At 39.3% G+C, this 26,779-nt stretch overlaps 1 protein-coding gene across 1 annotated transcript in view; it reads right to left on the minus strand.

Annotated features, from left to right (window-relative positions):
• LOC138991423 (IQ domain-containing protein M-like) overlaps nucleotides 1–26,779 on the minus strand; it is a 374,912-nt gene that overhangs the window by 41,732 nt on the left and 306,401 nt on the right. Inside the window, 1 exon segment of the mRNA XM_070385578.1 lies at nucleotides 12,782–12,955. Within this exon segment, the coding sequence (XP_070241679.1) occupies nucleotides 12,782–12,955 (174 nt within the window).

The following is a 26,779-nucleotide window of genomic DNA, read 5'->3' on the forward strand; positions in this document are numbered from 1 at the left end:
AAACCAGGATGTGAGAAGATAAATTGTGGTAATGTTTTCATTTTGTATCACAGGAAGCCAGTGAATACCATTTTGTTCTTGATATTGATGAAACACTGGAAAATTAAATACTCTTCCAGATAAACTGTGGGTTATTAAATACATCAAAACTGAATTTATCAAATGCATCAGGAATGATGATGACAACACTGCATATTAAAAACCATGGAACCTGACCAAAGCTGAAATTAAAAGCAAACTTACATCATAAAATACTATGATTAAAATAAGAAGGAATGAAGATATGCAATAAACAAAATAACAAATTAGTTCTAAAGAAAGGAGATATAGAAAGGATTAATGAAAATACAGACAGAAGTGAATGTAAGCAAAAATGGTAAGAATCTACATGAAAGAAATTCCTCCTATTATATCACTGAGAATATTAGAGATGTTAATAAATTATGGAATTATGTTTGAGATTGCCTGATTTAAAATATTGAATATGTGGAAACCTCAAACTTAATTTTAGAGATTTCTGAGCAACTCAAAGAAATATGCTTCATATTTCAATATAGCTAAAACTTAAATGAAGTTTTCACCTAATCTTGAGAGTAGCTGAGATGATCTCCTGCTAAACAAAGTTCATGAGAGTTTCATGAACTTCACTTTGGGAGCCCATGAAAGTGAAAGTCACTCAGCTGTCTCCAACTCTTTGCGACCTCATGAACTGTAGCCTGCCAGGCTCCTTTGCTCATGGAGTTCTCCAGATCCGAATACTGGAGTGGGTAGCCATTCCCTTCTCCAGGGGAATCTTCTCAACCCAGGGATCGAACCCAGGTATCTGGCATTGCAGGTGGATTCTTTATCATCTGAGTCACCAGGGAAGCCCCTTGGGAGCACATTAGCACAACTAACAGAGAAGGTCGTCATCTTACGAACAACTGGGGCTGCAGCATAATGAACGATTCTCAAACTTCAAGCTAAAAGATATATTGCCACGTCTTAAGACATAATAAAGAAATAGGCATTTAATTATCAGGACAGAAAAATCAGCATCAAGAACTATGAAGGAGGGGAGATTTTATTCATCCTACTTTCAAATTCACAAGTTTGCCTACCACAGTTGCATGGATGTTGACAAAAGATACAAAACCTATGGGTCAGAGACAAAAGACTGTGAATATCATGTTTGTAGCAGTTTTTCTTGTACCTCAAGTCCTAGGTGGGTAATGTGGAGTAGCCCGGGTAGGTGCTGTGCATACAGTGGATTCAAATATGAGGAATCTTGAATAAGAATACAAGTCTGTTGTAATAGACTGCATGCAAACCTGCCTGACCTTAGTGCCACAGCTAGACGTTATCTTTATTACGCCAAGCAGGAAATGCATCTGCCCTCTGCTCCAGAGGGAGGTATCATCTCTATCTTCCAAGGCTATTTGCTCTGCAACATCCTTGAAAAGATAATCCAGGACAAAGGCTGCCTGGCTCACAATATATACAGAAGTGAGGGAGACAACATGAAGAACTGTCTCTAAACATACATATATGCTCTAAATTGTAGGTGTTGACTTGTAATTGCTTTGCATCTTACCTGAAAAATGATGTAGCAGGCTACAAAGTAGAAGTCAGCATTTATTGAAAAACATTTACTGATCCTTCCAAGTGACTCAGAAGAGTTCAGCCAGTAAGTCCAAGGGTTGATTATTTGAAATAATTTTTTAAGGAAAAATAATAACTGGACAACCTGTATCAAAAATGCAAAAATACAGAAGATTAGAAATTAAGAAACGTGTAAAACACAGATAAAGAGTTCACAAAAAATTATAAGAAAATACTATATTTAACTAAATTATAACATTGATGCACCATATGATTTTCTAAGAAAACAAAGATTACATAAAGTTTTGGCATTTAACTCCTCAATATTTCTGGAATAAACTTTAATACATGATATGATAGAGGCATTGAATTTTTATTTTTAAATATCAATACTCAAAATTTTTATAAATACTAATATAAGTGTATTATACATATTAATATTTTGCACTATTTTTTAAACCTTTTACTTTGTATTGAATGAATGAATGAGTGCATGCTCAGTCATGTCCGACTCTGCCATCTCATGGACTATAGCTCTCCAGGCTTCTTTGTCCATGGAATTTTCCAGGCAAGAATACTGGAGTGGGTTGCCATTTCCTTCTCCAGGGGATCTTCCCAATCCAGGGATTGAACCTGTGTCTCTGTGTCTCCTGCATCTCCTGCATTGGCAGGCAGATTCTTTTACCACTGAGTCACCTGGAAAGGCCCTTACTTCGTATTGTGTGTTGCTCAGGCGTGTTTGACTCTCTGTGACCCCATGAACTGTAGTCCACCAGTCTCCTCTGTCCATGGGATTCTCCGGGCAAGAATACTAGAGTGGGTTGCCATTCCCTTCTCCATACTTTGTATTGGGGTATAGCCAATTAACAATATTGTGATAGCTTCAGGCAAACAGCAAAGGGGCTCAGACATATATGTACAGATACCCATTCTCCCCCAAACTCCCCTCCCATCCAGGAAGCCACAAAATATTGGGTAGAGTTCCAATGTGCTATCCAGTAAGTTCTTATTGTTTATCCATTTTAAATACAGCAATGTGTACATGTCTATCCCATACTCCCTAACTATCCCTTTTTCTATCATTTCTTTTCAGATTCCACATATAAAGGATGTCACAGGATATTTCTGCCCTGTCTGACTTACTTCACTTAGCATGACATTCTCTAGGTCCATCCACGTTGCTGCAAATAGCATTATTTCATTCTTTTTGAGTTGAGTTGAATAATATTCCATTCAAACATGTTTTTCTAATATGTATTAGTATTAACATTTTAAATATTTTAAAAATATTCTTTTATCAAATATCTCTAATATCTGATATTCTAAGCATCACCTACTTATAAAGCTCATCTTTAACTTATTTATTTAAATAATAAAACCCTAAAATAAATGAAAATAGCATAACATTAGAGATAGTAAAAAAAAAAAAGGTCGCTAGTTTTATTTTGTAACTTTATTAACTGTCCATTCTGCCATAGAGGATAAGCAACCCATAACAATTCAGGCCCAGGAGCCTGAGTTCTGGGTAAGAGATCTGGTCACTAGATTTGAATGATTTGGGTCATGTTACTTTACCTCTAAACATGTCCGTACCCTAGTTTCATCCACTATAAAATAAAAATAATAACTGTTTGCATCTCTTATGATGATTAAATGAGTTAATAAATTTAAAGGATTAAAACAGTGTTTGGGACAAAGCAAATACTCAAAAGTATAAACTATTATTATTGTTTTACCATCTTTTATTTAGCACACCAAAACATAAATAGATATAGATGAGAAAAAAGGCAACCTATCTGAGAGGCTGAGTATATGGCTTTAATTGATGAGACACTTAGAAGCCTTTTAAGAAAAAACAAAGTCCCTAATGGAAAAAATTCTGGGAGACATAAGCAGGTGATATACCTACAGAAAAATGCAATGAAAAATAAAGTATTAACATATTTAATATGACTAAACAGTGAAACTATAAATGATCAGATTTTTTATCATACTGCAGAGATTAAAATAGGTAGAAAAATGTATATGAAAAGTCTCAAATACATACTACTAAAAAAAATAAGCATAGAGGCATATCAACTTCCTGATGGAAATATGTCAATCTGGATCAAATCCTTAAGCCTTTTAAGAAAATATTCAACTACTCTAAATGTATTTCAATGATAAAATCAAATATGTTTGTGTTACATGTACATGTTCATCAGAATGTTATTTAAACAGGTAAACATTAAAAACAGCCTAAATGTCCAAAATGAAGCACTAGTTACTTGTATTATGGCACACTGGACTGTGAAGAAAGCTGAGCGCCGAAGAATTGATGCTTTTGAACTGTGGTGTTGGAGAAGACTCTTGAGACTCCCTTGGACTGCAAGGAGATCCAACCAGTCCATCCTAAAGGAGATCAGTCCTGGGTGTTCATTGGAGGGACTGATGCTGAAGCTGAAACTCCGGTAGTTTGGCCACCTCATGCGAAGAGTTGGCTCATTGGAAAAGACTCTGATGCTGGGAGGGATTGGGGGCAGGAGGAGACAGGGAGGACAGAGGATGAGGTGGTTGGATGGCATCACCAACTCGATGGACGTGAGTCTGAGTGAACTCCGGGAGTTGGTGATGGACAGGGAGGCTTGGCGTGCTGTGATTCATGGGGTTGCAAAGAGTTGGACATGACTGAGTGACTGAACTGAACTGATAGTAAACCAGGTGCAGGAACTGGGATGAGAGGAAGCTCAGGGCACCTGATTTAAGGAGTCACTCACTCTCAGGGTTGTGTCAATGCCTATACTGCCCCTGCGGACCTCTGAGAGTGAAAGTCTCCTTAAATTTTGCTACCAAGGTGCTTCTTTTGCCTCAACCTAGGCCTGGCACACCACTCCAGTACTCTTGCCTGGAAAATCCCATGGATGGAGGAGCCTGGTAGGCTGCAATCCTTGGGGTCACTAAGAGTCAGACACGACTGAGCAACTTCACTTTCACTTTTCACTTTCATGCATTGGAGAAGGAAATGGCAACCCACTCCAGTGTTCTTGCCTGGAGAATCCCAGAGACAGGGGAGCTTGAACATCTGGAAGTTCATGTTTCATGTACTGTTGAAGCCAGGCTTGGGAATTTTTAGCATAACTTTACTAGCGTATGAGATGAGTGCAATTGTGCTGTAGTCTGAACATTGTTTGGCATTGCCTTTCTTTGGGATTGGAATGAAAAATGACCTTTTCCAGTCCTGCGGCCACTGCTGAGTTTTCCAGATTTTCTGGCATATTGAGTGCAGCACTTTTACAGCATCATCTTTCAGCTCAACTGGAATTCCATCACCTCCACTAGCTTTGTTTGTAGTGATGCTTCCTAAGGCCCACCTGACTTCACATTCCAGGATGTCTGGCTCTAGGTGAGTGATCACACAATCGTGGTTATCTGGGTCATGAATACCTTTTTTTTTTTTTTTTTTTGATATAGTTCTTTTGTGTATTCTTGCCACCTCTTCTTAATGTCTTCTGCTTCTGTTAGGTCCATACTGTTTCTGTTCTTTATTTTGCCCATCTTTGCATGAAATGTTCCCTTGGTATCTCTAATTTTCTTGAAGAGATCTCTAGTCTTTCCCATTCTGTTGTTTTCCTCTACTTCTTTGCATTGATCATGGAGGAAGGCTTTATCTCTCCACGCTACTCTTTGGAACTCTGCATTCAAATGGGCATATCTTTCCTTTTCCCCTTTCCCTTTCACTTCTCTTCTTTTCACAGCTATTTGTTAGGCCTCCTCAGACAATCATTTTGCCTTTTTGCAATTCTTTTTCTTGGGGATGTTCTTGATCAGTGCCTTCTATACAATGTCATGAACCACCATCCATTTTTCTTCCGGCACTCTGTCTATAGATCTAATCCCTTGAATCTATGTGTCACTTCCACTGTATAATCATAAGGATTCATTCTTAAAATGTATTGATTTCTGCCACAATTGTGTAGACTTTTTAATCCAATAAGTTCTTTTTTTTTAATCTCTATTTCTCTTTTAATCTTCTGATAGCCATAATACGAGTGGAAGCTGGCCAGAAGTCAAGGGAAGACAAAGCGTCCCGTTGGCTTTTTAGCAGCTCCCATCATTCTTGACCATCACAGTGTGGAGGAGGCTGAGAAATGGTGAGTTAGGTAGAAGGTCTTTGGGAAAACGTCTCCTCCCTCCACTGACTGCTGTCCTTGACTCTCATGTCCTGGGATTACAAGCAAAGTTTACTGCACAGGTGATATTGGGAATTTGCTAAACTAAAATTAGAGAGACAGGACATTAAAACTTAGTTGACAAAGAAGAGAAAGGGAAAGTCTTACTTCCCATTGTCAGGGTGTGTTAGGGAAAGAGGCATCTCTCTGAAATGTTCTCAGGAGGATGGCCTCTTGTCCAGGCAGCCATGTGTGTGCTCTCAGGCCTGTCTCCTGACAACAGGGATCCCCACTTTCCCTTTTTATTTTCCTCCTCTATTACTGGGGATGTCCACCCAACTGGTCCCATCAGTAGTTCAAGTCTGTTGTCTAGGGCAGGTGAGAACACAGAATCCATAGTGTAAAAGCCAAGATTCTCTTAGTCACAAGGACACACCTGGAAACCTGCATGAAGTACCTGGGTCTTCCTGTGCATGATGACTTGGAAGCAGATGACAATAAACTCTGCAGGAATTTGAAGTGAGGGGCAAACTGATACACAAAAGGAAAGGCGTCTTATTGTCACCTCAAATTCCTAGAGAATTTGTCTTTAAGACTTTGACATTTATTTCTTGGTTCCTTCCTCAACCTCTATTTCTGTCTCACTTTTATATTTATATTTATGAGTTGATAAGGGAACTTTCAACTAATCCAAGAAATCTGCCCATGCTTTTAAAACAATAGAAGGTCACTAACCTTGTTCTGATGAAGAAGGCAATGGCACCCCACTCCAGTACTCTTGCCTGGAAAATCCCATGGATGGAGGAGCCTGGTAGGCTGCAGTCCATGGGGTCGCTAAGAGTTGGACAGGACTGAAGTGACTTAGCAGCAGCAGCAACCTTATTCTGAAAGGAACACTAATTAGTTGGCATATTTGCAATGAGCCTCACGTTTTACTGATGGACATTGTGAAATATTTTAAAAATTCCGATGTCTATTTGAGCAACTGACCCAGAGACAGCAACTTATGTTCTGCCTCTCAGCTATCATGAAATGATACTTACAGTTATCAGTTTTGAAATTTAAGCTACCAGCTATGAATATGTTAGAATGTTCAACCCTCCTTCAGCAGTTATGATATTGAAAATAATGATGCATATGAAACAGGAACAGATGCCCAGACACAGAGAACAGATTTGTGGTTGCCAAGGGGAATTGGGTGTGGGAGAGAAGGATTGGGAGTCTGGGATTAGCAGATGCAAACTATTATATATGGAATGAATAAACCACAGGGTCCTACTACATAGCACAGGGAACTATATTCAATAATCTGTAATAAGCCATGATGGAAAAGCATATGAAAAAGAATGTACATAACTGAATCACTTTGCTGTACAATAGAAATTAACACAACATTGTAAATCAACTATACTTCAATTAAATAAACAAAAACAAACTGGGACTTCTCTGGTGGTCCAGTGGTTAAGACTTTGCCTTCCTATGCAGGGGGTGTGGGTTGGATCCCTGGTCAGGGAACTAAGATCCCACATGCCTCTTGGCCAAAGAAACCAAAAGATAAAACAGAAGAAATATTGTCACAAGTTCAATAAAGACTTAAAAAGTCATAATAGACTTTAAAAATCTGGAAATGACTTCTGATAACAGAAAGAAAAGGAAGCAATCATAAGGGATTTCTCTCTTGGGTTCCTGAACATGTGATGGGCCAGACTCTCTTGGCACCTGCTGTCCCCAGCTGTGGGGACGACAGTCTGGTACATTATCAGCTGTTCCACATCTTGCCCTCCAGGTACCGTTCTGATTCCCACTGACCCAAATGCTAGCAGGGCCAGTGCTCTGAGCATGCATTATGAATGGCATGCCCTGCTCATCCATCATCTGCATTCTCAGGCCACCTCTGCGGGTCAAAAGTAAGCAGCTTGACACTTGTAGAAAATAACTGCACCCATCCCCTTAGAGGCTGGCATTCCCTGGAATTATTTTGTTCAGTGCAGTTATGGGCCTTCCCCTTGCCTCTTCTTGTCAAATGTAGCTTCCCTTCTTCCCAGCCAGCAAGGAAGTTTTGTAGTTGGAAATCTTCTGATAAACATAACATGCAACAAGAGAGAAAGAGTCAGAAGTCTTGATTCAGAGTTCTACTTGAGGATGTGAGCACATTTCTGCAATCTGGACCTGCATATTCATCTAATGAATTCAGTTGGGAAATTTGGCTCCCATCGCGACTTCCTAAAAGAGATGGAGTGCCAAGAGGGTGGCAGCTGACAGGGGAGGGACAGAAGGCTGGAGAGTGGGCGAGACTAATTGGTCTTGTCACATACACAGATTAGATTATGTCTGCCGAGAATGAGGAGGGGGCAGGGGCCCCTAATCACTGTTTATACTGAGAAGATATACAGCCAAGTGTCCTCCTAGAACCAGAAGCAGGGATAGAAGCACAAGCCTCTTGACAAGAAAACAGGGGAACCTAAGTGTAAGGCAATTAAAAAAAAAAAAAGATACAATATTTTTCTTGTCAACTACATAAGGGAATTGAGACCCAGAATAGCAAAGTACAATCTGATTAGAATTCCAATCATTTTTGCTAATTCACAAAGGTCAGGATAGAACTTTACTTTGCTAGACAAGTCAATAAATTTTTAAAAAGAGGGCAAAAATTGCTGGAGTTGTGAGGGGTATTCTTTAAAGAAAGATCAACTTTTTAAGAAATTAGGAGTCACTTTTTAAAATGTAAATAACTAACATGATTAACTGTTTATGATTCTTCTCTGTCAAAGAATAAGGAACTTAGAATCTCTAATATAAAATTACTGTTGTAATTCAAATTACTGTATGTTCTACAAAGTAAAACTGCATTTTTAAGACAGTACTCTGCAAATCAAATTTATAGAACCCAGGCCTAAATGACCACTGTGTGCTGGTTAGTGACCAAAATTCCTAAAATGAAGAAAACCAGTGCCTTTTTTTTTTAACCTATTTTATTTTATTTATTTATTTTACCTATTTTATTTTTTACCTTCCTTTTTTTTTTAACCTTTCTTCTTACCTGTTTGTCCTCCTGCTCCATTTCTTCCCTTGTATCTTTCTTTTTTTAATTAATTTATTTTTTACTGGAGCTTAGTTGCTTTACAATTTGTTAGTTTCTGCTGTACAGCAAAGTGAATCAGCTATATGTATACATATACCTGTCTTTCTTCTTTTCCTGAGATACTTGGTCCCCTTTGGCATATTCCAATTCTTTCAATAAGAAAAATCATGAGAAAGAAGTAGAAAGTGTTGGTGTGTGACTAAAATATTCCCTTAAATTAGTGTCATTTCTATAACATAACCTTTTCTCTAGGCTCTGGAACTCAAAGGAAATACATATTTCCCCAAAGTCTTTATCTGTTGCCTCTGGCCAAGGATGACAGTGAAATCAGCCTTCCTGGGTTTGTCTTAACATTTTACATCGGATATCCCAAACTCCCTCATTATTAAACCCAGCTGTGAGCTAACTGATGGTCGCAAAATACAGTGTACTCTCTTTCTTACTGTTAAGAAAGCATACATAAGAGTCACAGCTTCCTGTAAGTAGCCAAGTCTGTTCTGCAGTGTTAGTAAATAATCTGTGGATTTGTGATGGGAACTTCTTACTTAACACCTAGACCTGTTTGTCATATCGCGTGGCATCCGATAACTTAAAGCTTTTCCTCTAAAGAAGGTTTCTGAGGGTTTTCTCTGGTCAGTGAATCTTTCCAATTTTTTTTTTCTACTTTCAGTCACTAGATATTCATTTTCTGTGAAATTGTAATTAGTGATATTCCTAGAAAGAATACTATTGAGTTTTGGATTACAACTCTCACACTCAAGTTCTGCACAGATGTTTCTAGAACGATGAATGCCACGGTTACACAATGACCTTGAAGGTAAAATAGCACCAGTGATTGAATGTTGAGAAATGGCTGGCCTGTGAGCTCAAATGGGAACATTTCTTTCTGAAAGGATATTGGCCAGGAATCTTTAGCAGGGAGGATGCTTACGTCTGCTTTTAATGCAAGAGGGTAACTCTAGCTTCTAACCTTACATTTACAGGATCAGAGATGTTAAGGAGAGGATGGGAAAGAGTGTGCAGAGAAAGGTAGGGACCCTGAGGGTGACAGGGAAGGGTCTTTGAATGGCTATACAGCCATGCCAAAAAGCAACAATTACAGGAACCAGATAACTTTGAAATAAAACATATAATTCTGAACTCATAGTTACAGAAAGCTCTTGGGCAAGATACAATAAAAACTAGTCCTTTTGATTTGTAAATTATTGGAATTGTTTGCAGACACTGTGGCCAGATACTGTTTGATTTTCAAGGCATCAGAGCTTTCTTAGAGACCTGAGTTCAGGAGAAGTTAGTCTCCCCTGTCCTGTGGTCTGGTCGTCTACTAAACTGGGGACAGCACTCTAATCAATTGTTCTGAAAACCCCAGTTCAGTGCAAAGTGAATGACCTGGGTGGTCCCTTGATCTGTAAAACTCACCTGTGGTCATCCTGGTCATTATTCACATGGACTCATTTTTTGCACCCCAAAATAACATCTTTAGATTCCACTAGAAAAACAGTTTATGCTTTTGGTATTTACAAACAGTGATGATTGCTGCTAATACTATTGACCACTTATAATTGTGATAGTCTAATACATATCTATCTGTATATCTATCACCTCACTTGATTCTCATGACAACTTTATGAAGGTAGCTATTGTTATTATCTCTGTAGTACCATGAGAAAACTTACTTTCAAGGGTTGAGAAGTCTCCAGGGTCATAAGACAAGTAAAACACACACCAAGATTTGAACCATCATCATTTTGACTATAAAGTCGTACAACTACCTTGCTTAACCTATTTTAGTTCATTTTCAAGGTTATTACATTGCCACTGTTTATGTCTAATACACAAAAAGGTAGAAGTTATAAAAATATAGGAATAAAATGAGTTAATCTTGTTTTACTATTATTCACTTGCAAATTTTTCCATTCCTGGTTACTTGTTGATGAATAGGTTCTTACCCAGGTAATGAAATCAGGTAAGATACCAATAGGGTCATAGGATTTTGCTTTGGTGCTTTTCTGTTTGTGTTATTCTCTAAAATATTCTGTAAGTGTTCTGAGGTCATCCTTCAGAGCTGTTCAGTTCAGTCGCTCAGTTGTGTCTGACTCTTTGCGACCCCATGAATTGCAGCACGCCAGGCCTCCCTGTCCATCACTAACTCCCGGAGTTCACTGACACTCATGTCCATCGAGTCAGTGATGCCATCCACCCATCTTATCCTCTGTCATCCCCTTCTCCTCCTGCCCCCAGTCCCTCCCAGCATCAGAGTCTTTTCCGATGAGTCAACTCTTCGCATGAGGTGGCTAAAGTACTGGAGTTTCAGTTTCAGCATCATTCCCTCCAAAGAAATCCCAGGGCTGATCTCCTTCAGAATGGACTGGTTGGATCTCCTTGCAGTCCAAGGGACTCTCAAGAGTCTTCTCCAACACCACAGTTCAAAGCATCAATTCCTGGCGCTCAGCTTTCTTCACAGTCCAACTCTCACATCCATACATGACCACTGGAAAAATAGCCTTGACTAGATGGAACTTTGTTGGCAAAGTAATGTCTCTGCTTTTTAATATGCTATCTAGTTGGTCATAACTTTTCTTCCAAGGAGTAAGCATCTTTTAATTTTTGTACTAAATTCCTACTGTTGTTTGTCTGAATAAAGGCAACTTTAGTCTTGATAAAACTCATAGCTAGGAATAGTTGTCAAAGTAACAACCTAAATGGTTGATCTCATGGCCTCCGCATCCTGTTCTTGTGATGACACTGCATTTTATGCTTTTTCAACTTTGAATTTTTCTGTCTCATTCTTTAGAAAACGATTTAAGTCAACTCAGAGAAAAGATACAATAGCAAGCATAATAATATTTTGGGAAAAGAATCAGCAAATAAGATATAAGGAAAAGAAAAGAATGCAGACAGCCAAATGGCAGGATTAACTTCATTGTACAGTTAAACTATAAGTTTGCCTCTGAACTTCACTGACACCAAAGGAAGCATGATGAATTGTATTGTTATTATCTCTGGAAAGCATATGTTTTAGGAAATACAATTGATGTTTAGGAAATACAGCTGTATTATGCTGCTGCTGCTAAGTCGCTTCAGTTGTGTCTGATTCTGTGCGACCCTATAGACAGCAGCCCACCAGGCTCCACCGCCCCTGGGATTCTCCAGGCAAGAACACTGGAGTGGGTTGCCATTTCCTTCTCCAAGCTGTACTATGAACTCTCCTTTATTTTCACATTTTTATTATGTCCATTCCTCCCTATTCACTTTTCTAATTTGGCGGTGGGAGTGAGAAAATTGTTAGGTGGACTCCTACATTTACAAACCCATATATTGCTGGAATTTCATTAACAGAAAAGTTGTTATAAAATAAGTGTTTTTGTAGATACAATGGTCATCTGAGTTAAATTCACCCATTCCAGTCCATTTTAGTTTGCTGATTCCTAGAATGTCAATGTTCACACTTGCCATCTCCTGTTTGACCACTTCCAATTTGCCTTGATTCCTGGACCTAACATTCCAGGTTCCTATGCAATATTGCTCTTTACATCATTGGACCTTGCTTCTATCACCAGTCATATCCACAACTGGGTATTGGTTTTTGCTTTGGCTCCATCCCTTCATTCTTTCTGGAGTTATTTCTCCACTGATCTCCAGTAGCATATTGGGCACCTACCGACCTGGGGAGTTCCTCTTTCAGTATCCTATCATTTTGCCTTTTCATACTGTTCATGGGGTTCTCAAGGCAAGAATACTGAAGTGGTTTGCCATTCCCTTCTCCAGTGGACCACATTCTGTCAGACCTCTCCACCATGACCCGCCCATCTTGGGTGGCCCCACATGGCATGGCTTAGTTTCATTGAGTTAGACAAGGCTGTGGTCCTAGTGTGATTAGATTGACTAGTTTTCTGTGATTATGGATTCAGTGTGTCTGCCCTCTGATGCCCTCTCGCAACACCTACCATCTCACTTGGGTTTATCTTACCTTGGACGTGGGGTATCTCTTCATGACTGCTATAGCAAAGTGCAGCCGCTGCTCCTTACCTTGGACAAGGTCGCCCCTCCTGACCTTGAAGGTGGAGTAGCTCCTCTCAGCCAACTTGCGCCGGTGCAGCCACCACTCCTTGGACATGGGGTTGCTCCTCTCAGGCAGGAATCCCTTAGAAGAAATGGATTAGCCATCATGGTCAACAAAAGAGTATGAAATGCAGTACTTGGATGGAGTCTCAAAAATGACAGAATGATCTCTGTTCGTTTCCAAGGCAAATCATTCAATATCACAGTGATCCAAGCCTATGCCCCAACCAGTAACGCTGAAGAAGCTGAAGTTGAATGGTTCTATAAAGACCTACAAGACCTTTTAGAACTAACACCCGAAAAAGATGTCCTTTTCATTATAGAGGACTGGAATGCAAAAGTAGAAGGTCAAGAAACATCTAGAGTAACAGGCAAATTTGGTCTTGGAATACGGAATGAAACAGGGCAAAGGCTAATAGAGTTTTGCCAAGAGAACGCACTGATCATAGCAAACATGCTCTTCCAACAACACAAGAGAAGACTCTATGCATGGACATCACCAGATGGTCAATACCAAAATCAGATTGATCGTATTCTTTGCAGCCAAAGATGGAGAAGCTCTATACAGTCAGCAAAAACAAGACTGGGAGCTGACTGTGGCTCAGATCATGAACTCCTTATTGCCAAATTCAGACTCAAATTGAAGAATGTAGGGAAAACCACTAGACCATTCAGGTATGACCTAAATCAAATCCCTTATGATTATACAGTGGAAGTGAGAAATAGATTTAAGGGCCTAGATCTGATAGATAGAGTGCCTGATGAACTATGGACGGAGGTTTGTGACATGGTACAGGAGACAGGGATCAAGACCATCCCCATGGAAAAGAAATGCAAAAAAGCAAAATGGCTGTCTGAGGAGGCCTTAGAAATAGCTGCAAAAAGAAGAGAAGCTAAAAGCAAAGGAGAAAAGGAAAGATACGCCCATTTGAATGCAGAGTTCCAAAGAATAGCAAAGAGAGATAAGAAAGCCGTCCTCAGTGATCAATGCAAAGAAATAGAGGAAAACAACAGAATGGGAAAAACTAGAGATCTCTTCAAGAAAATTAGAGATACCAAGGGAACATTTCATGCAAAGATGGGCTCGATAAAGGACAGAAATGGTATGGACCTAACAGAAGCAGAAGATATTAAAAAGAAGTGGCAAGAATACACAGAAGAACTGTACAAAAAATATCTTCATGACCCAGATAATCACGATGGTGTGATCACTCATCTAGAGACAGACATCCTGGAATGTGAAGTTAAGTGGGCCTTAGAAAGCATCCCTATGAACAAAGCAAGTGGAGGTGATGGAATTCCAGTTGAGCTATTTCAAATCCTGAAAGATGATGCTGTGAAAGTGCTGCACTCAGTATGCCAGCAAATTTGGAAAACTTAGCCGTGGCCACAGGACTGGAAAAGGTCAGTTTTCATTCCAGTCCCAGAGAAAGGCAATGCCAAAGAATGCTCAGAATACCGCACAATTGCACTCATCTCACACACTAGTAAAGTAATGCTCAAAATTCTCCAAGCCAGGCTTCAGCAATACGTGAACCGTGAACTTCCAGATGTTCAAGCTGGTTTCAGAAAAGGCAGAGGAACCAGAGATCAAATTGCCAACATCTGATGGATCATGGAAAATGCAAGAGAGTTCCAGAAAAACATCTATTTCTGCTTTATTGACTATGCCAAAGCCTTTGACTGTGTGGATCACAAGAAACTGTGGAAAATTCTGAAAGAGATGGGAATACCAGACCACCTGACCTGCCTCTTGAGAAACCTATATGCAGGTCAGGAAGCAACAGATAGAACTGGACATGGAACAACAGACTGGTTCCAAATAGGAAAAGGAGTACATCAAGGCTGTATATTGTCACCCTGCTTATTTAACTTCTACGCAGAGTACATCATGAGAAACGCTGGGCTGGAAGAAGCACAAGCTGGAATCAATATTGCTGGAAGAAATATCAATCACCTCAGATATGCAGATGACACCACCCTTATGGCAGAAATTGAGGAACTAAAAAGCCTCTTGATGAAAGTGAAAGAGGAGAGTGAAAAAGTTGGCTTAAAGCTCAACATTCAGAAAACAAAGATCATGGCATCTGGTCCCATCACTTCATGGCAGATAGATGGGGAAACAGTGGGAACAGTGTCAGACTTTATTTTTGGGGGCCCAAAATCACTGCGGATGGTCATTGCAGCCACAAAATTAAAAGACACTTACTCCTTGGAAAGAAAGTTATGACCATACTAAATGGCATATTAAAAAGCAGAGATATTACTTTGCCAACAAAGGTTCATCTAGTCAAGGCTATGGTTTTTCCAGTGGTCATGTATGGATGTGAGAGTTGGCCTATAAAGAAAGCTGGTCACCAAAGAATTGATGCTTTTGAACTGTGGTGCTGGAGAACACTCTTGAGAGTCCCTTGGACTGTAAGGAGATCCAACCAGTCCATCCTGAATACCCAGGAGACCAGTCCTGGGTATTCATTGGAAGGACTGATGCTAAAGCTGAAACTCCAGTACTTTGGCCACCTCTTGCGAAGAGCTGAGTCATTGGAAAAGACTCTGATGCTAGGAGGGATTGGGGGCAGGAGAAGAAGGGGATGACAGAGGATGAGATGGCTGGATGGCATCACCGACTCAATGCACATGAGTTTTTGTGAACTCCAGGAGTTTTGATGGACAGGGGGGCCTGGTGTGCTGTGGTTCATGGGGTCGCAAAGAGTGACTGAGTGACTGAACAGAACTGAACTGAAGTGTTTTTGTAAAAATAAATGAGTTAAAATATGAAGCTACATAATTTTGATTAATTCTCTTGGACTATCAATAGTAAAATCCACTAGATAACCGGTTGACTATTATGAAAAAAGAAGTAGTTATCTGTATACCGTGCAAATGATATGATGAGTAAAATTTGACAAAACAGAAATATTAGAAGCAATTTATACAATTTTCATCTCTCAAAATCTGACAGTGTTTAGTTCTGTCACTGGTTACATAGGGTGCGAAATAGAACACGGAATGGTGCTGAGAATTCTTGAAGAAGTCTCAAGATCAAAATATTGAAGAAACTTAACATCATGTATTTTGTTTTCCACAAAATCAAACTGCAAAGGCGTCCAAAGAAAAGTACTTTAGTTCTGAAAATGCGACTACCTAGAACCAGAGACCTCATCAGCCACTGCAGACAACACAGCATGGATTAGAGATGGCACATTTCAGTTGTCTCCTACAATATTTTTTTATCAAAATTTTACTTAACACTGAGCTTTTATCATTCCAGATTATAGTCAGCATTTTTTTAAACTTTGAATCATTAAATAAACCATAGTCTCATTATCTAGACTCCAACACTCCAACAAAATTATTTCTAGACTTCCTACGCATTATCCTTAATAAGTTTCTATTTATATCCCTTTGTAACACTTTTGAAATTTAAATGTGCTTTAATTTGTTTTAGATTTGTATTATGGATATTGTCTACAGAGAAAATACCATCACATTATGGTTGAGAAGAAAATGGCAATAAGAGGAAGTCTAGGAAATATCCAGAAAACATTCACCAAAGTTCATGGAATTAGATAAATCAATTAGTTGAAAAAATTTAACTCACTGATTTTGCTACCTGACAGTTTTGATACACTTATCCCCTAATTTTGGAATAACTGATTTTAAATTTTGTATAATTTTACTTCACATCTACTTCTTTTTAAGAACAATCATGTTTATTCCCTATGAAGTAAATGGAAATGCTACTATTTGTATTGAGAAATACAAGTTCTGAAACTAGTACTTTTTTTTAATTCATTATCAGGGATAATGTTCTATACCTGTTCTAAGAAAATATACCAGCAAATTACATGTATTAATACCTTCTGGACAACATATGTAGATAATGCAAAAATGATACATCAAGCAAAATGATACATCAAGCAAAAATGATACTGGTGACATGACTTGCATTTTTAGAATCATTTCTTGATCACTAATAGCAATATGTGAACCGTGAAATTCCTGATGTTCAAGCTGGTTTTAGAAAAGGCAGAGGAACCAGAGATCAAATTGCCAACATCTGCTGGATCATGAAAAAAGCAAAAGAGTTCCAGAAAAACATCTATTTCTGCTTTATTGACTATGCCAAAGCCTTTGACTGTGTGGATCACAATAAACTGTGGAAAATTCTGAAAGAGATGGGAATACCAGAACACCTGATCTGCCTCTTGAGAAATTTGTATGCAGATCAGGAAGCAACAGTTAGAACTGGACATGGAACAACAGACTGGTTCCAAATAGGAAAAGGAGTTCATCAAGGCTGTATATTGTCACCCTGTTTATTTAACTTATATGCAGAGTACATCACGAGAAACGCTGGACTGGAAGAAACACAAGCTGGAATCAAGATCGCCAGGAGAAATATCAATAACCTCAGATATGCAGATGACACCACCCTTATGGCAGAAAGTGAAGAGGAACTCAAAAGCCTCTTGATGAAAGTGAAAGTAGAGAGTAAAAAAGTTGGCTTAAAGCTCAACATTCAGAAAACGAAGATCATGGCATCTGGTCCCACCACTTCATGGGAAATAGATGGGGAAACAGTGGAAACAGTGTCAGACTTTATTTTTCTGGGCTCCAAAATCACTGCAGATGGTGACTGCAGCCATGAAATTAAAAGACGCTTACTCCTTGGAAGGAAAGTTATGACCAACATAGATAGAATATTCAAAAGCAGAGACATTACTTTGCCAACAAAGGTTCGTCTAGTCAAGGCTATGGCTTTTCCTGTGGTCATGTATGGATGTGAGAGTTGGACTATGAAGAAGGCTGAGCGCTGAAGAATTGATGCTTTTGAACTGTGGTGTTGGAGAAGACTCTTGAGAGTCCCTTGGACTGCAAGGAGATCCAACCAGTCGATTCTGAAGGAGATCAGACCTGGGATTTCTTTGGAAGGAATGATGCTAAAGCTGAAACTCCAGTACTTTGGCCACCTCATGCGAAGAGTTGACTTACTGGAAAAGACTCTGATGCTGGGAGGGATTGGGGGCAGGAGGAGAAGGGGACGACAGAGGATGAGATGGCTGGATGGCATCGCTGACTCGATGGACGTGAGTCTCAGTGAACTCCGGGAGTTGGTGATGGACAGGGAGGCCTGGCGTGCTGCGATTCATGGGGTCGCAAAGAGTCGGACACGACTGAGCGACTGATCTGATCTGATCTGAATGAAGAAGGCAAAAGGTTAGCTGGAAAAAGAAGATTCTGAAAAAGCATGAAAAATGTTTTCTGATCAGACATGCTACAATGTAGAGGAGGTGCTGGATTTGATCTATGTTGCCCAATCAAATAAGATTTCGTTGGAAAGAGACTGCTTTCCACTATCTACCAAAACTGGATTCCATTTACAACTTCAGGAAGGCAGGAACATCTGTCTTTTTAAGCCTGTATCCAAGCATGGGCACAATGCCTGAAAAATAATAGTTATCCTATCAGTAATATTTATAAAGGAATAAAATTCAGATTTTGGAAAGTGAATGGAAGGACATTCCACTTCTCTGGAGGATTTTCTCTGCAGAAAATATGCTTCTGTTGAGAGATGGGAGGTCAGGGAATCCCAAGATAACCATGATGATCTATACCTTATGGTTTAGATTGTCTAGTTCAAGCTTTGTCTGTAAAGGTCAGATAATAAATACTTCGAAGGCCAGTCTTCCTTACAACTACTCCACTCTGTTGTTATAGTATAAAAACAACCATAGACAATAAACGAAAGAATTGGTATGGCTGGATTTGGCTCATTGGTGGGCCAGAGTTTCCCAACTCATGATCTAATTATGCATCACTTTCTCTCTACTACCTTTATTTATCAATACACTTTTAAAAATTTAAACAGTTTTCATATTTTTGATTTTGGTAAAGTATACATAACAAAAATTTACCTTTTAAACCATTTTTTAATTCAGCATTTCCAATATAACTTTTTAAAAGTTTTATTTATTTTAATCAGAGGATAATTACTTTACAATATTGTGATGGTTTTTGCCATACATCAACATAAGTCAACCACTGGTAAGTACACAGTTCAGCAACATTAAATGCATTAGCATTTTTGTGTAAAGACCAATCTTATTCATTTCCAGAGCTTTTTCATCATCCCATACTGAAACTCTTTATCAGTTAAACAATAATTCCCCATACCCATCTCCCTCCAGCCCCAGGACCACTGTTTCACTTCTGTCTATGAATTTACTATCTGTACTTCACATATGTGGACTCATATAATATTTGTCCTTTTGTATCTAGCTTATTTCACTCAGTATAATATCTTCAAGTTTCATCCATTTAGTAGCACACATCAGAATTTAATTTTTTCGGTAGGATTTATTTTTTAGAGGAGTTTTAGGTTCACAGCAAAACAGAGAGAAGTATAACAATTTCCTATATACCCCTGACCCTGCACAGGCACCGCCTCCTCCATTATCAACATCCCCTATTAGAGTGGTACATTTGTTACAACTGATGAACCTACACTGATAAATCGTAATCACCCAAGAGAGAAATAATTTCTCTCTTGACCTTATACATTCTATGGGATTAACAAACTTTGGATAATATGTGTCCAATACTTTTACTGCCCTAAAAATCTCCCTACTCTGCCTATTCATCCTTCCCTGTCTCATTCCTAGTGACCACTGATACTTTTACTGCATCCTTAATTTTGCCTTTTCCAGAATGTTATATGGCTTCCTGGTGGCTCAGACAGTAAAGCATCTGCCTGCAATGTGGGAGACCTGGGTTCAATCCCTAGGTCGGGAAGATCCCCTGGAGAAGGAAATGGCGACCCACTCTAGTACTCGTGCCTGGAAAAACCCCATAGATGGAGGAGTCTGGTGGGCTACAGGCGTGGGGTCGCAAAGAGTCAGACAGCACTGAGTGACTTCAATTTCAGAATGTTACATGGTTGGATTCATAAAATATGTGGCCTTTTCAGACTGGCTTCTTTTATTTAGTAATGAGCATTTATGGTTCCTCCATGTCTTTTCATGACTTGATAGCTCACTTCTTTTAGTGTTGAATAATATTCCATTGTCTGAAGTTACCAATTTATTTATCCTTTCACCTACTAAAAGACATTTTTGTTGCTTTCAAGTTTTAGCAATTACAAATAAAGCTGTTACAAACACCTCATCTCACATGCTAGTAAAGTAATGCTCAAAATTCTCCAAGCCAGGCTTCAGCAATATGTGAACCGTGAACTTCCAGACGTTCAAGATGGTTTCAGAAAAGGCAGAGGAACCAGAGATCAAATTGCCAGCATCCACTGGATCATTGTAAAAGCAAGAGAGTTCCAGAAAAACATCTATTTCTGCTTTATTGACTATGCCAAAGCCTTTGACTGTGTGGATCACAATAAACTGTGGAAAATTCTGAAAGAGATGGGAATACCAGGACACCTGACCTGCCCAGTCGATTCTGAAGGAGATCAGACCTGGGATTTCTTTGGAAGGAATGATGCTAAAGCTGAAACTCCAGTACTTTGGCCACCTCATGCGAAGAGTTGACTTACTGGAAAAGACTCTGATGCTGGGAGGGATTGGGGGCAGGAGGAGAAGGGGACGACAGAGGATGAGATGGCTGGATGGCATCGCTGACTCGATGGACGTGAGTCTCAGTGAACTCCGGGAGTTGGTGATGGACAGGGAGGCCTGGCGTGCTGCGATTCATGGGGTCGCAAAGAGTCGGACACGACTGAGCGACTGATCTGATCTGATCTGAATGAAGAAGGCAAAAGGTTAGCTGGAAAAAGAAGATTCTGAAAAAGCATGAAAAATGTTTTCTGATCAGACATGCTACAATGTAGAGGAGGTGCTGGATTTGATCTATGTTGCCCAATCAAATAAGATTTCGTTGGAAAGAGACTGCTTTCCACTATCTACCAAAACTGGATTCCATTTACAACTTCAGGAAGGCAGGAACATCTGTCTTTTTAAGCCTGTATCCAAGCATGGGCACAATGCCTGAAAAATAATAGTTATCCTATCAGTAATATTTATAAAGGAATAAAATTCAGATTTTGGAAAGTGAATGGAAGGACATTCCACTTCTCTGGAGGATTTTCTCTGCAGAAAATATGCTTCTGTTGAGAGATGGGAGGTCAGGGAATCCCAAGATAACCATGATGATCTATACCTTATGGTTTAGATTGTCTAGTTCAAGCTTTGTCTGTAAAGGTCAGATAATAAATACTTGAAGGCCAGTCTTCCTTACAACTACTCCACTCTGTTGTTATAGTATAAAAACAACCATAGACAATAAACGAAAAAGAATTGGTATGGCTGGATTTGGCTCATTGGTGGGCCAGAGTTTCCCAACTCATGATCTAATTATGCATCACTTTCTCTCTACTACCTTTATTTATCAATACACTTTTAAAAATTTAAACAGTTTTCATATTTTTGATTTTGGTAAAGTATACATAACAAAAAATTTACCTTTTAAACCATTTTTTAATTCAGCATTTCCAATATAACTTTTTAAAAGTTTTATTTATTTTAATCAGAGGATAATTACTTTACAATATTGTGATGTTTTTTTGCCATACATCAACATAAGTCAACCACTGGTAAGTACACAGTTCAGCAACATTAAATGCATTAGCATTTTTGTGTAAAGACCAATCTTATTCATTTCCAGAGCTTTTTCATCATCCCATACTGAAACTCTTTATCAGTTAAACAATAATTCCCCATACCCATCTCCCTCCAGCCCCAGGACCACTGTTTCACTTCTGTCTATGAATTTACTATCTGTACTTCACATATGTGGACTCATATAATATTTGTCCTTTTGTATCTAGCTTATTTCACTCAGTATAATATCTTCAAGTTTCATCCATTTAGTAGCACACATCAGAATTTAATTTTTTCGGTAGGATTTATTTTTTAGAGGAGTTTTAGGTTCACAGCAAAACAGAGAGAAGTATAACAATTTCCTATATACCCCTGACCCTGCACAGGCACCGCCTCCTCCATTATCAACATCCCCTATTAGAGTGGTACATTTGTTACAACTGATGAACCTACACTGATAAATCGTAATCACCCAAGAGAGAAATAATTTCTCTCTTGACCTTATACATTCTATGGGATTAACAAACTTTGGATAATATGTGTCCAATACTTTTACTGCCCTAAAAATCTCCCTACTCTGCCTATTCATCCTTCCCTGTCTCATTCCCTAGTGACCACTGATACTTTTACTGCATCCTTAATTTTGCCTTTTCCAGAATGTTATATGGCTTCCTGGTGGCTCAGACAGTAAAGCATCTGCCTGCAATGTGGGAGACCTGGGTTCAATCCCTAGGTCGGGAAGATCCCCTGGAGAAGGAAATGGCGACCCACTCTAGTACTCGTGCCTGGAAAACCCCATAGATGGAGGAGTCTGGTGGGCTACAGGCCGTGGGGTCGCAAAGAGTCAGACAGCACTGAGTGACTTCAATTTCAGAATGTTACATGGTTGGATTCATAAAATATGTGGCCTTTTCAGACTGGCTTCTTTTATTTAGTAATGAGCATTTATGGTTCCTCCATGTCTTTTCATGACTTGATAGCTCACTTCTTTTAGTGTTGAATAATATTCCATTGTCTGAAGTTACCAATTTATTTATCCTTTCACCTACTAAAAGACATTTTTGTTGCTTTCAAGTTTTAGCAATTACAAATAAAGCTGTTACAAACACCTCATCTCACATGCTAGTAAAGTAATGCTCAAAATTCTCCAAGCCAGGCTTCAGCAATATGTGAACCGTGAACTTCCAGACGTTCAAGATGGTTTCAGAAAAGGCAGAGGAACCAGAGATCAAATTGCCAGCATCCACTGGATCATTGTAAAAGCAAGAGAGTTCCAGAAAAACATCTATTTCTGCTTTATTGACTATGCCAAAGCCTTTGACTGTGTGGATCACAATAAACTGTGGAAAATTCTGAAAGAGATGGGAATACCAGGACACCTGACCTGCCTCTTGAGAAATCTGTATGCAGGTCAAGAAGCAACAGAACTGGACATGGAACAATAGACTGGTTCCAAATAGGAAAAGGAATATGTAAAGGCTGTATATTGTCACCCTGCTTATTTAACTTATTTGCAGAGTACATCATGAGAAACGCTGGGCTGGAAGAAGCACAAGCTGGAATCAAGATTGCCAGGAGAAATATCAATAACCTCAGATACGCACATGACACCACCCTTATGGCAGAAAGTGAAGAAGAACTAAAGAGCCTCTTGATGAAAGTTGAAAAGGAGAGTGAAAAAGTTGGCTTAAAGCTCAACATTCAGAAAACGAAGATCATGGCATCCGGTCCCATCACTTCATGGCAAATAGATGGGAAAACAGTGGCTGACTTTATTTTTGGGGGGCTCCAAAATCACTGCAGATGGTGATTGCAGCCATGAAATTAGAAGATGCTTACTCCTTGGAAGGAAAGTTATGACCAACCTGGATAGCATATTAAAAAGCAGAGACATTACTTTGCCAACAAAGGTCTGTCTAGTCAAGGCTATGGGTTTTCCAGTAATCATGTATGGATGTGAGAGTTGGACTATAAAGAATGCTGAGCACCAAAGAATTGATGCTTTTGAACTGTGGTGTTGGAGAAGACTCTTGAGAGTCCCTTGGATTGCAAGGAGATCCAACCAGTCCATCCTAAAGGAGATCAGTACTGAGTGTTCATTGGAAGGACTGATGTAGAAACTGAAACTCCAGTACTTTGGCCACCTGATGCGAAGAGCTGACTCACTTGAAAAGACCCTGATGCTGGGAAAGATTGAAGGTGGGAGGAGAAGGGGATGGCAGAGGAATAGATGATTGGATGGCATCACTGACTCAATGGACATGAGTTTGAGTAAAGTCTGGAGTTGGTGATGGGCAGGGAGGCCTGGTGTGCTGCAGTTCATGGGGTCACAAAGAATTGGACACGAATGAGCAACTGACCTGAACTGATAAACACCTATGTTCAGGGTTTTGTGCAGACATAAGGTTTCAGCTCCTTTGCTGGATCACATGCAAGAGATATGCATAATTTTGTAAGATACTGCTAAACTGTCCTCCAAAATGCTGTACCATTTTGCATTCCCTTCAGGTATAAATGAGGGTTCCTCTTGCTCCACATCCTCAGTATTATTTCGTGTTTCCAGTGTTTTGGATTTTAGCCATTCTAATAAGCATGTAATAGTATCTCACTATTGTTTTAAGTTGTATTTCCCTAACAACACACGATGTGGATTCTCTTTTCATATGCTTGTTTTCCATCTCTATGTATTCTTTGGTTGGGTGTCTGTAAAGTTTTGAGTTCATTTTTTAATCGAATTTTTTCTTATTGTTGACTTTATAAAGTTATTTGCATATTTTGAATATGCAAAGGTGTATCTTTTGCAAATATGTTATTTAAATCTGTAGTTCGTCTTTCCATTTTCTCAATCCTGGACTTTTCATAGAATTTTACATAAACATTCCATATATGTTTCAAGTGTCCCATGAAAAATTCAGGGAAAATGCACTTTTGGGTAAGGGTAGGACACTACTCTGGAGCCAGTACAGAGAGATCAGTAATAACAAGTGAAGATCACATATGAAAATAGAAGTCACAAGAGTAAACTCAGGTTGCAATGTCCAACTGTCACATTTTGCTAATGCCAGCTTTGAAGATTTTTCTTGGGCATATCAGCACTCTGATGTGATAGCAGAAAAGTTTATTAAGGTTCTTGGGTCTGGTGAAATTGAATAAGCACATTTTTCCACTGAACGCAGCTATAGAATGTAGACAGAATGCATGAGCAGCTCTTTGGGAAATCTGAAAAGTAAACAGTAGCAGGCAAATTAGAAGATCAGAATTCTAAGAGCCACTAAACCACCAATAACTTATTATTTTCTGTCTCTGATACTTCCAAACCTGATCTCAATGCAGCCTGCAAGCCAGAAGTAGGAATTCTTGCAGGCTGATAGAGTTTCAAAAGAAGCTCTCAGATTTTGACTCAGAAGATGAGAAAGCGGTCTTCTAATGGTCAGAGGGAATGGGATTTAAAAAAAAAAAAAAAACAACTTATGTGTTGTTTTCTTTTTATCTTTCCTTCTTCCCCTAGTTCTCAAGTGATCTAGTACTACTGATGATGACAATGGAAACAATAGCTACAATGATGGTTTGTGTACGTGCCTGCTAAGTTGCTTCAGTTGTGTCTCACTCTTTGCGACCCCATGGACTGTAACCCACCAGGCTACTCTGTCCAGGGGATTCTCCAGGCAAGAATACTGGAGTGGGTTGCCATGCCCTCCTCCAGGGGATCTTCCCAACCCAGGGATCGAACCCGAGTCTCTTGTGTCTAACGTGCATTGGCAGGAAGGTTCTTTACTACTAGCATCGACTGGTGAAGCCCAAAATGATGATTTGGGGGCACACAGTGGGCAATTTGAAGCTTCCTTGCAAATCAGAAGAACTGAGGACCTAAGAGTGTTGGAGGGGGAGTGCCTATTGCTTTTCCCTCTCTTTTTTCCTGCTGCATCTAGACTCAGGACGTGACTACAGGTGCAAGCTGTACATGATAGAACTGGTAAAATAAAGTCCAATCTTTCTGGCTAAACTAAAAAGAGGAGTCACAGAGAAACAGAAAACATTCCAGGGATGTCAAAGAGAAGAAAGAGTCGAAGGGTAACCAGGAAAAAAAAAAAATTAGTCTATTAACTATTGGGTATACTCCCAGTTGGAGAAGGAAATGGCAACCCACTCCAGTGCTCTTGCCTGGAGAATCCCAGGGACGGAGAAGCCTGGTAGGCTGCAGTCCATGGGGTCGCACAGAGTTGGACACGACTGAAGCAACTTGGCAGCATACTCCCAGTATGCCCATGTAGAGCTTTGACAGAAACAGTGTTCCATTGACTTTGAGAACTGAACTACAAGATAGATCACTACCCAGAAGTAAGAACGGCCACAGGGTGGCACACACAGGTGAAGTGAAAGTGTTAGTCACTCAGTCCTGGCTGACTCTTTGCGATCCCATGAGTTGTAGTCCACCGGGCTCCTCTGTCCTTGGAATTCTCCAGGCAAGAATACTGGAGTGGGTAGCCATTCCCTTCTCCAAGGGATCTTCCCAACCCAGGGATCAAATCCAGGTCTCCTGCATTGCAGGCAGGTTCTTTACCATCTGAGCCGTCAGGGAAGCCCACACACATAGGACAAATACAAATAATACTGCAAAGGAATTGATGGAGGAAGTGACATTGGGACCATAATTCCCATAAAGCTTATCAGAACTTGCAATCTGAAAAACGTCAGTTCAATTGCCTGCTAAAACAAAAAAAATAGCAACAGTCTCCAAAGAGTTAAACAAGACCCAGAGAATTCTAGCATGACATTCAAATGTCCAGGATGCAATCCAAAATTACATGGCATATGAAGAACCAGGAAATGTCAATTTGTGTGAAAAGGCAACAAAGGGATGCCAACACTGAGATGACACAGATGTTTGGGATTATCTAACAAAGACTTTAAAGCAACTATTTAGAAAATTCTACAGGAAGTAAGGTCAAAGACTATTAAAATGAATGGAAAAAGATAAGTCTCAACAAAGAAATAAAAAATAAATAAAAACCAGGGAATTATAGAATGGAAAAAAGGTATTTAAAGTTTGAAACTTACTGGACAGACTCAATACTGATAGGAAATAACAAAACAAGAAGTGAACTTGAAGATGCGTAATAAAAATTATCTAATCTGAATGATAAAGTGGGAAATGATTGCAAATTATGACCGGAACCTCAAGGATTTGTGGTGCATTGCCAAAAGCTTTAAATTTTGTATCATCAGAAACATAAAAGGAGAGGGAAGAAAGCATTATTCTGGGAAAGATCTGAAGAAATAGTGGCAGAAAACTCCCC

This window comes from Bos mutus, chromosome 17 (genome assembly GCF_027580195.1).
Source record: "Bos mutus isolate GX-2022 chromosome 17, NWIPB_WYAK_1.1, whole genome shotgun sequence".
NCBI classification, from domain to species: domain Eukaryota; kingdom Metazoa; phylum Chordata; class Mammalia; order Artiodactyla; family Bovidae; genus Bos; species Bos mutus.